Genomic DNA, 12,260 nt, shown 5'->3' with positions numbered 1-12,260 from the left:
AGTGAAAGGGGATTTCCAGTAACCATTCTTGATCCACTACAAAATCAGCTTTCATCTGGTTTATATACAGTATCGGGCAATTGGGTGTTAACCTAGCAGCTCACAAAACCCTTATTACCATGCTTGTAACTGGCTTTTGTCACTTTCACATTTACCTCAAGCCCTGCTACTTCCTGTCAGTCACCTTTCATCTTGGTGTCTCCCCATTGCTAATTTGCATTCCTTTCTTTGCCCCAGACTTCATCCACTTTTTTACTGGTGGCATGCAGCTCCAAGAATTATACCAGTAATTTAAAGATACAATTATAAGCAAATGTTTGCTGACAATCCCCTGCAAATGTGGTTTATTGGTTTCCAGATTAATTCCACCCCCCACCCCCAAATGTCACAAGTAAGCTTCTCATATTCTTGTATTGTGTTCCATAATACTGCATACTGACTCTTGCCCCTTTTCTGTCTGGCTTTCTAATGGGTGATTTAACAGGCATTCTCAAGTAATCAAGTGGTTAACACTGAAACACTGCAGAAGTCTGTTCTCACTGTCTATGAACTAGAGCCTTTTATCCTTCGCCAAGCTGCAGACCTCATATGAGGCACAGTGAAGGTCTGCCCAGGCCAAGCTGCAAGCCTCAAATGAGGTACAATTTACACTGGTTATAGAACAATGACTCATGGGAGCTAAACTCCTTATAATGAATCAGCCTGGCAGGGAATAAACATTGTCCAGAAATCTCAAAAAGAATGTATCTTGAATATGGAATATTATTTTGTTCAAGTTCTGCAAACTCTGACCTTGGTTCTTTCTTTACTGCATTCAAAAAAATAAAAGTTCATGCAGTACCTTTAAAGTGCTATATTTTTACTGCAACACAATAAAGTATTAAATGATGGCTGGCACCTCAGGATTATAAAATCACAATATATATACTAAAATCCTTTTACTATCACTGATCTTATTAAAACAAAATTGCTAAAGGAACAAGAATGCTATAAAGGAACAATAAAATGTTTTAGTACAAACTATTACCCTATGTTTACAGGCAGGGCTGCTGTACAACTCTTTTTCTAATACCATTACAGTACAACATCTAGTATTTTGTAGTTTGTTGTACCAAGTTTTTTATTTATGATACGGAACTGGGACATGGGGTATTAAAGTCCTACAAATGGTGATAACAGGATTAACCCTTTCACTGCTCTGAGCATATGATGAAGTACTGTGACACCGTTGGTTAGGAAGTAGCAATTAATGAACCGATCAGTACAAAGAAATCTGACACTTCTATGTAATTTCAGATTCCTGACTATTATTACAGAGGGTTGTTGTAATCATCCTTTCACTTCTTAACCTCTATAGCCTAGGGATGTCATGTACATTGCATTCCTGCTTTACTCCAGACAACTTTATTCTATTTCAGTGAGACATTTCAAACGGGAGGGGTTAGATACAGCTTTCAATATGAGAGCTCTTTCCCAAGTAGAATAAATTAGTCTGGAGGCAGCATGTACAAACTGAAAAGTTATAATCATAATGAAGACGTTAAAATCTTATGCTGGTCATCCCTTCACAGGCAGCAATGAGGCAGCAATGGCAAGTAAGAGACAATCAGACAGTTATTGTGGCCCTAGACTCATCTCAATATGAACCTTGTGGACTGCAGGCTGAAGTTGCCTTGCTCCTACAGTCCACCAGGCTCCTTTTGGGGGGCAACGAGAGCTGATGGACATTCTATAATTAACTGTTATACCTGTATTACCAACACTACATGCAGGCATCCCTCTCCAGCATGTATGTGAGCATCCCTCTCCAGCATGTATGTGAGCAGTGAAAGAGTCAAGCACAAATGGGAGAAGAGATACTGTACTGGCAATGTATAAAAATTGACAATAGCTTGGACCCTTGCAAGAGAAACTGCAGAATATCATATCTGTTAGACAAAACTTTCACTCCACAATTAAATCACATGCTTTTAAAAGTGTCTGCATTTGAGGAGGGAACTACATGGTTAGCAATAAATTACTGGGTATGCTGAAACAAATCAATATGAAACATCACATGAAAACAATTTATTACTACTATGACAAATTCTACCAAACTTTACTGTACGCATACCACAATGTTAAATACTGTATAAGTAAACGTAAATTGAAAATCATAACAGGTATTGGCACCACTGAATATATTGCAGTATAAACATGTGACAAGTAAACATTTAAAAACACTGAGAATAATACTGAAGAGAACCACAAAGAACTGAAGTCACAGGGCAATAATAAAACAGAGGGTGAAAGGGGTAGGCAAGTCCCTAATTTTTAAAAGTACTGTACTTTGTTAAATTCACAATGAGTATGATGTAACTGGCTTCCATACCTTGCTGCCACATGTACTCTGTACCATGGCATTCAGTCTGACCAAATCTAATGTTTACAACTCTTCCATAACAATAGAATTTGGAGGCCTGCCTATTCTATCGCCCTTTGTTTTAATATGACAGTCTGTGGCATGGGTTATCTATACCCTAACTTTCACATGATTTTTCTCAACATGTGCTGGTTGTCGAGTTAAAAAGAAGCAACTTTCATTAAAGAAAGAAGAAGAAGAAAAAAAAAAAAAAGTCTGGAATGAATAAAAGTTAGTAACAAGTCAAGGGTAAATTACACTTAGAATAATACTCACTGCACTTCCACTAAGTAAAACAGTATGAGTAACAGCCAATTCCACAATACCCTTTGAGGTGCAGGGGCTCTTGGCTTGGCTACCGTGGTCAAGTACATTTAAGTGATGACCAGCCCACTTCCCTTGATGGAATTACACGATCAAAATCCTGTGACCTCTTGGGAATCAAACCTAAGCAAAGCCATCACTGACTAGGACACTTGAACTACTGGGCCACCCACGAAGCGTTTAGTAAAACAAAATCGTCCTCACAGTAAAGCAAATACTATTTCATTTGTCCAACAGAAGGTACAGTATTTTATTCATTTAAAGGTATGGTGTATAACTGTATATAATCACAGCAGTCTATCCTTTGACTACAATCAACGAAGAACTTGTATATTAAGTGACCTGTATATGTTACTATGAATAAGAAGATAGAATGGCATAAAATCTTCACTCTTGATGACTCAAAATTGTTAATTCTTGTTACCCTTAGATGATTTTACTTAAATTAGGAAAGCTTTCTCGTATTACAGTACCTAAACCCTCAAATCCATGCGACACTTCACCCCCCCCTTTGCTGGTACCAGATGTATTTCATTCACTATGGGAATGGCCTCTCATACCAAAGGGGTTTGTAATGCTATATAATATCTAAGCCTCCCAGTCTGAAAAGTCTGTTCTAAACTGAAATCAACTATCCAGACACTGCATGGATGAAATATAAGAAAGACACTCTGAGGTTCCAAGGATTAACGAAGGCTACATCTAAACCTTCAAGTTCAAGGTTTCCCCAATGCTGAATTAAATAAATATAACACGCATACCTCAATATAACACGCATACGGTAACTCAGAAATATGTCCTCCGGCTGAAGTGGGTTAAGACTATCTTGTATAGATGGCATAAAAAGTATCAGAAGTCAAGGGTAAGTCTCATTCACCCTATCATACACACTATTACTAATGCCACTCCAGTTAACAACATTCTTAAATAGTTTAAAATTGCTCACAGATATGTATCATGGTCTAATAAATGCTGTTCTCTTATTCTCTTTCAAAATATAAACTGTCATACTGGGTTATATATAAAACAATGTACTGTACCTGTTGAGAAGCAGTGGAAAAATATAGCTTACTGGGGTATAATGCTCACAGGACAGCTATACTGAAAGTCCTCGCTATATGCCTGGGATATCTTCCAAAATATCACATTTTTTCCCTATAGATGGTACTGTTATTGGGGGAACTGGTAAGCAGCTTTACCAGAAGCAATGGAAAATTAATTTGCAGTTTTCTCCAAGTAATGTGGATTTAAGGAGAGAGATAGATACGAAAAAAAATATGACATGTAACAAGGTATTAAAATCAATGACAGACAAACCCATTTTACTCCCTTCAAAGTGTAGGGGCCCAAGTCTGGGCTACTGTAGTCTTATGACAATAAAAGGTAGATGACCAGCCTACTTCCCTTGGCGACATTACATGATACAAAAGCCTCCAAATATAACGAGAACTTTCTATAGTTTTAGTGTTTTTTATCAGTCAGCTTAGAAGAGCCTCTTCTCATGGGAATAAAGGCTGTGTACATTCCCTTCACGCTGAGCGGAAATTGTGCGTTTTTCAAACTTGAGCTCACCTGCATACATCATGGATCTGGAAGCAAACACACCAGGCCATTAAACATGATTCTCATATAAACACTTGTGCTTAATGAGAAACAGAGAAACGGACAAATAAAGGAATGTCATCTCTTCCCCTGTCAACAGCTATGATGAAATGAATGACAATATGCTCAATGAGAAATACAATGAAAGCACTATTAGCCAATCCTTTATGAAAAACACATCACCTTTTCAATACTGTATTCAAAAGTGGAGAACAGTCCATCAAACTTTCGATTAAAACCTAAAATAATGAATATGAAAACATGACATCCTTGACACACTGTGGCTCAGTGTTCAATGCAGTTCTACCTTTGCGTCCCTTTAACCCCTTCAGCCCAAGGAGTTCACTTTTATGTATTTACTGTACAGTATATGCTTATATTGCTAACACAGGAGTTAGGAGAAACCTCATACCAAACATGTTAACAGCTGTTCCATGAAACCTCTTCACTTCAAAATATCTATTGCAAGTTGATGGGGGGGGGAAAAAAAAAATTTAGGGCTGAAGTTGTTAATTACTATGGGATTTATTTTCACCTGACCAAGAAGTTCTAGTACATATACTTTCTTTCTTTCTTTTTTTTTTTTTTTACTTATGATAAGGGAGCATTCTCAAATTCTAGACAGTATCACAGGTGCATTACATCTTCATAACTCCTATTAGAGAAAAAAAAAAAAAAAAAAAAAAAAAACTAAGCTAAAAATATTTCAAGGAAGACCATCCCTTTATCAAGTACTTTTTACTTTTACTTACAAAATCATCACTAAAAATGACAAAATATATACTCTGACCACATAAGTACCTATCACAATTATGGATACTTTTGTACAGTACCACAGTCTAAGTTAAATATAAAAACCTGGCATGCTGGCATCAGGGAGGATTGCTGGCCCTTGTTACCATAAAAAATTCAACATGTATACTCTTTATGTTCACCTATGTGACTTGTCTAATACAATTTTCCTAGTAAGCATTACATTTTATGCTGACTACTATCCCAGTCACCTAAACTGATCTATCTGGAACAATGGTCCTAGTATGCAACAAATATTATGGCTGATAATAATCTGGGACAGCTTACTTACTTAGCATCACTAATTATGGCTGATACTAACTCATGTGTTGAGCAAATAAAAAGTTAGTCATGCAGTACTCTATTTAACGCAATCATATACTAACATAACGGAATGCAGCCATCTTTTAATGAAACACCTTTGCTACAGGTTTACATGTCACTCCACCCACTCATTAACAAATTTATAGTCCCATCAAGAGTGCAGGGGTCTGGGGCTAGGCTACTCAGTCCAGATATTTAAGGTGGAGTGACCATTTGCTTATCCTTCAGCAACACAATATATATATATATATATATATATATACACACACACGTGTGTATATATATAGATAGACAGATAGATAGATAGATATACAGTAGATATATAGATAGATATGATATATATATATATATATATATATATATATATATATATATATATATATAATGTTTCTGTATATGGATGGGGTGATGAGAGAAATAAAAACAGGAGTAATGGTGAGAGGGATGGCATTGGTAATTAGTGGTGATGGATGGAATACAATATCTCAAATTTTTGTATGCTGATGATGCAATGCTGCTTGCAAATACTGGGCAAGAGCTTAGGTGACTAGCGCAAAGTTTTGTAGATGTCCTTGAGTGTCATGCCTTGAGAGTAAATGTAGAAAAGAGTAAAGTGATAGCTACTGAGAGGAAAATGACTCCCAGTGTGATGTTACAGTGAATGGAGAGAGTCTGGAACTGGTGAGAGAGTTCAAATACCTGGGTACAGTGATTGAAAAGAGAGGAAAATGTGCACAAGAAGTAGAAAGTAGAGTGTCACAAGGAGGGAAAGTAGCTGGTGCTATGAACCCCTTGATAAGAAAATGAGGCTTGAGTGTTGCAGCTGCTCGAGGCTTACATGAAGAAGTGTTAGCGCCAACTTTAACATACGGATGTTAGACTATGGTGTGGCATGAAAATGCAAAGTCAGGTTTGACAGCTGTGGAGATGGGACTGCTGAGGAATGTATAAGGAGTACAGAGAGTGGATAGGATACGGAATAATGTGAATTGTGAAAGGTGTGGAGTGAGGAAGTCTGTGAACACCAGAATCAAAAAGAGTGTACTGAGATGGTCTGGTCATGTGGTGAGAATGGATGACAACAGAGTGGTGAAAGAGGTATATCTGAGTGAATTTGAAGGAGGGAGGAGGCAAGGTAGGCGAAGAAGAAAGTGGAGCGATATGGTAGATGTGTGTGTGAGGAAGAGAAGTATGGAAGTTGGTGAGGCTAAAGGACTGACAAGAGACTGAGCTGGATGGGTGAATTTTGTGCAGAGAAGTGCATAACCAGGGATCTGGCACTCCTTTTTAATGTGACAGTGTTCAGATTGGCTCTATCGAATAAGTATATGCGAAGCTACAAAACGTGGTGAAATTTTTATGGCCTATCTGAGGAAGCCAGGATTCTGAGGGCTTGAATGATGAGTGAATGGAGGCATGGCCCAGTGAATTAGGGCAAACATTGGCAGTCTGGACATTGCTATTCCTCACCCCAACCTAGGGCAGGAAAGGAGGTTCGGATGATGATGAACACAATGGGAGCAATAAACCCAGACCAATCCTCAGACTTAACATGCAGTTGGAGTGCCTTTACCCACCAGACTGCCAGAAGTTCAAATGTCTACATATCAACTAGTGATATTAGCTAACTAAAAGTGGAGCCATCCTGCATGTGCTTTATACAGGTATTCACATCTGTGGGTAAACATCCTAACACACACCAAAGTTAATTCTTATGTACCACACTACTGTCAGTTGTTCACCAATTTAATAATCTGTGTTGTTCACCAACTTCAGTTAATAATCTGTATAGTTCACCAACTTAATAACACATACCACAGTAATTCTTATGTACCACACAATTGTCAGTTGTTCACCAATTTAAGTTAATCATCTGTACTGTTCACCAACTTCAGTTAATAATCTGTATTGTTCACCAATTTAAGTTAATAATCTGTGAATGAATATTAAGTGAAACACTGCACTAACTCTCTACAGTATAAGATTTTCTCAATAATTACAACCCATCTCTTAATAAGTTAAGGAAAACTGCTTCTGTAAGACCACATCCACCCAGTAATAGATTAAACCATTCTAATTATCTAGGCATCCTTGTTAAAAAGTGTTGAGACAGTCCATACTAAACTCTGATTGTGAATGATGCATGAGATCTATAAATGCATCCTTAACACACTGAACACATGGCAATATTCAACAGCTTAATGTCCCTGTCACAAATGATGTGGTATAAAACCTACTCTTTTGCAACGTTAAGTAGTCTAGACATTATCCCTGACAGGTATGTACAACCAGGATTCCAGCGGCATGAATGGTATATGAATAAATATATGGCCCATTTCACTAGGCACAGTGTTGACAGTTTTCCTTTTCAAGTCTTTTCTTTCTTTGTTTTCTGGGCTATCTCAACCCATTCTTAGGTGGGAAAAAGAAATAACAGCTTCAAACTTTCTATGATATGTGAGTGGCTTCCCCCCACCTCCCCTCATCCAGTTAATGACTCCACAAATATATAAGAGCCACAGTCAGTATCTCCCTACCTGATGTGACAACATGTAAATAGTTTACTATCATTATCATCCCACATGTAAATAGTTTACTGTCATTATCATCCTTTAAACAGTTTACTGTCATTACCATCCTGACCTTTTTCTCACCTATGGATGGGGTTAAGTAGGATTCCAAAACAAAGATGTCATCCCTAAACCTGCAATAACTGGTTGTTCTATCACCCATAACACTTGCTATCTGATCTGAGCAACTAGAAGTAATCATCAAGTAACAGAAGAGATTCTTGTTTCTGAAACCCATATAGGTAAATGCTGTTACAAACAATAACAAGATCACAAAATGGTACCAAACTTTTCTTACTCCTAAAACTGAGAACTTAACTGACATACAATGTTGTCGACACATAATAAAACGTAGGTTCATTATCCAACCTAATCAAATGTCACAGAACAGTGCTAAAATATAAAATTCCTGAGAAAATTCTGTGATTAACTCTGGACATGCAACAAACAAGCAGCTAAAAAAAAAAAAAAAAAAAAAAAAAAAAAAAAAAAGCCCCCTGCAACCTTTACTGCTGTGGCTTGACCAATAAAACACAGCCCATAATGTCTTTTAAGATAACCATTATTCCATTTGGAAGAATTATAACCACATATGGGAAAGTTTCTTATTCAATGATACAAGATTCTGAAAATTAGAATGGCAAGTAAATGAAAGTGCTGCACATTTAACTGGACAAACTTTGGTTAGTTTTTATTCTATTAAGTCTGTTCGTGCTCTCTGGATCCTACCTCACTCCATCCTTAAGTCACAATGTAGGTCTGGATGATGATGACAATACAACAGGTTTGCCCTCAAATAGGAAGCATATGTGTGAATATTAGGCTTGGTGGGAGTGTAGGAAGCAGTAGGACTACATGTAGAAATGGTGGAGTAGGGACAGGGAGGGGAAGAAGGAAAATGGAGATGCAAGGAGAGGAATCATATCTGAAGAGGGTCCATGTTGAGCTGAAACTGCTGTATCTTCTGAATAAAACAGTTTCTCCAAATGTGGGATTAATTAATCCATTTGAACAATTCATGGCACCATGGTATGAAGACACTCACTTCCCTTTGACTCTCTTGTACAAAATAAAAGATGATAAATGAAGGACAATCATGTTGATTGAAATATGTAAATTTGATCACTGATATGCTTACATGGGCAAGCTTTCAAAAGTAGCATGTAAAGGTACCTACACCGGCTATTAACTGTATTTGGATAATGTACACACTCTTGGCCCCAAATTCAATATCATCAGGAAGATTAAAAATACTAATTAAAGACTATCATTGCAATAAAGCACAAAAAGTGCCATGCTGAGCTATTAAAAGTTTAAAATACCTATTCTTACAATATCATCAACTTAAATAAAAAAATCTTATATCTGAAATTCTGTCCTGAAAATAAACTAGTAAAATCTGTGGTAAGTTATCCAGCCTAGTAGAGTCGCTTCTCATACGAGTGTAGACTGTGAACGGCTCCTTCTTTCTGAGCCGAGACTGTGCGGCGTTCAAGTTTCAGCTCTCCACTATACAGCATCGCCCTGGGTTATCAAGGAGAAGCCCAATCTTAGCTCACCACTGCTTTCAGCCCAAATAACAAAAACAACACTGCTCACCTCACCAACTAGGTAAAATTTTTCTTAATGTATTGTACAATATATACTCTATATTAAGTAAACTACTGTTAAGTAAGGCAGAAGAAATGTAGTGTATTTGCTCCGGGAAACAATTTGCTGCTCAATACAACCTGTGTCAGTTGATCTATTTAAACTCAGAAGAAAAGCTGCTTCAAGCTAGGGTTATGTTCAAACATACCTGTATGTAGTTTTCAAATTCTAACAAACTCATTTATCAAATAGTTATTAGATATCAGGCAGTAGTTAATTTTTACTGAAACAACTTCATCTGCATATATGCAGGGATATACATACAATTTACTGCAAAAAGAATACAGCAATTACTGCAATAGACATAAAAAAAAGTAGTTCCCTTCCTTAAATATCACAGCAGTCTGACAACCCTCAAAGGAATATTGGAAAACTAAGTGGAAAGTGTTCCAATGAATAAATTTAAATTATATAATGCATGCAAACTAATCATGATATGCAAGGAATTACCACGCTCAGGTAAACTGTCTGATAACTACATTTACTTTAGTCCTGAGGTGAGCAGGGATAAGCTGTTCAAGTGAAGCCTGAATCACCAGTCTGGATGCATAATGGAGACAACTCAGACAGAATCACACACAATGCCACAAACATCATACATGTTTTCAAGACTGTGACATCATCAGTCCAGCAAATGAAACAATTTAAAACTCACTGAATGCAAAGGTGAGTAAAAAGCAAACCAGTATTTAACAAAATTCAATAATGTTAGATCTTATATTAACTAAGTTGTTAATATGAACACAGGTCATTTCAAAATGTGCTCCTGATCAAACTATGAAAAGATCCATAAAAGTTCCATTCTTAGGTACCATCAGTAATGTTATAATTAAAACTGTTAACACCCTCAGCCTCTGCACATAAGTTCACTGTCTCATACTGACACTATATAAAAGAAAGTTTGTATATATAACTATCTTGTGTTGCAAACAGATGACACTTAAATTAAGTTAACTATCTTGTGTTGCAAACAGATGAATCTTATTTTAAGTTAATAATTTTAAGTTATCAAAAATACACTTCAGCTGGTGAAAACGCAATGAACAAAATTCAAGTAAAATATAACAGCCTATATTATATATGGTACAAAATCTTATAGCCATGTCCTACCAGCAGGCTTTAACCCTGGGGGCAACTTGATTATTTTGCCTGACATTTGGATCTAGAAGTCTGAGACTTGCGTAATCATCCCATAATGCAATACAGTATTTCCTTTAAAAACATTACATATCTAAATAGTGCTACATGTAATGAAAAACACAGCTAACTTCGATATGAAGAAAAATGCTAAAAGCTGCAGCAGCAACATCAGTTTTCTGCAAAACTTATTTTGCATGAGCTCACACTCTTCATACTCATAACATATCAAGGTATCACACCCATATATTAATGCAGGAACTAACATACATTCACAGCAGTTACACTGTCCTGTTTCACGTCATCATGAAGCCTTTTCCCACCTAAAGATGGGATGAGGTAGAATCCAGAATAAAAGGAAAGATAGAGTACAAAAAAAGGAAGAACCATCAACAGCATACCCAGTTATATATACGTAACCTCATCAAAGAAATACCACCTATTTTTGGCTGAGGTCATCCATCCATGGAAGTCTGAATTACATTAATAAACTGTGTACACTGCCACTGCATTCCACAAGTTACAAGTAAAGTCAGTCCATGTTACAAGCAGCAGCCCGTCAAGGTGTCATATAGTCTTGCATATCCATCGAGTGTTGGAATTACTAATGCTACAATGATGTTGCTGTTACTGTTGTTATTGTCATTGTTTTTATGGTTCCACACTTATCTGGATGCAAACATGGTGGACCACAGGAAACTGGCCACTGCAGTCAGCTGTTCTCTATATCTATGGCCGAGATTATTTAGAAGGTTTCTGTGTTGAGAGAGTAGTGTAATAACAAGGTATGGTTACAAACATTTTTATACTTCAGATCGATGTACCACAAGTCTGTCTACTTTCGATCTACAAGTACCATACATCAGCCTACTCTTGTATCCATGTACTATCGCATCAAAAAGAAGTTCACTAACGTTTCTGCTGGCTGTGGCATTAGAAGGTGGTATATGAAAAACTTGCATGTGCTAGCAATATAAAGAAGGTATTTCCAACATTCAGGGAAGAACAAGAACTTTGGCTGGCAGAGCAAACTGCTGGCAGAAGGTTGTCAGTGAACTTGCTAGAGAGCAGAGGATTGTGCAATGCATTAAGCAGTGTTAATCCACAGCAGCTACCACTATTATCAACACTACTATACTTTTTACTACTACCATCACTACCACAACAACCATGTAATCACAATAACAGTCACTTACTACCCCTAAATTGAAAAAGTGTGAAATAACTCACTTGCTCATTTTCTCTACCTCCAGTTTCATGTTAAACTACTACACACCAATTAGCACACAAAATTACAAAAGCTATGGAGAGGTATCAGTACTAAATAAAATGAGGAAAGGGTAATGAAGGTGAAAAACGAATGAAGAGGAGAGGGAATTGAAGAATGAGATGAAGAGGAAAGGGTAGTGAAGCATCATCATGTACAGTCACAAGTGTTCAGCAGACATCTTCACCAGCTT

The 12,260-nt window shown here is 36.9% G+C and overlaps 1 protein-coding gene across 2 annotated transcripts in view; it reads right to left on the bottom strand.

Moving 5' to 3' along the window:
• Positions 1-921: 921 nt before the first annotated feature.
• The window catches only part of ras (Inosine-5'-monophosphate dehydrogenase ras), a 33,773-nt gene continuing 22,434 nt past the window's right edge, over positions 922-12,260 (bottom strand). For both annotated transcript variants that reach the window (XM_080265375.1, XM_080265377.1), the window contains one exon: positions 922-4,314. In XM_080265375.1, the coding sequence (XP_080121501.1) occupies positions 4,209-4,314 (106 nt within the window). In that variant the 3' untranslated portion in view covers positions 922-4,208. The remainder of the gene's footprint in view (positions 4,315-12,260) is intronic.

Source organism: Coenobita brevimanus, chromosome 14 (genome assembly GCF_032717465.1).
Source record: "Coenobita brevimanus isolate Jiangsu-jjx chromosome 14, ASM3271746v2, whole genome shotgun sequence".
Taxonomy (NCBI): domain Eukaryota; kingdom Metazoa; phylum Arthropoda; class Malacostraca; order Decapoda; family Coenobitidae; genus Coenobita; species Coenobita brevimanus.
The sequence above is the reverse complement of the archived record's forward strand: the minus strand, read 5'-3'. Positions and strand labels throughout refer to the sequence as shown.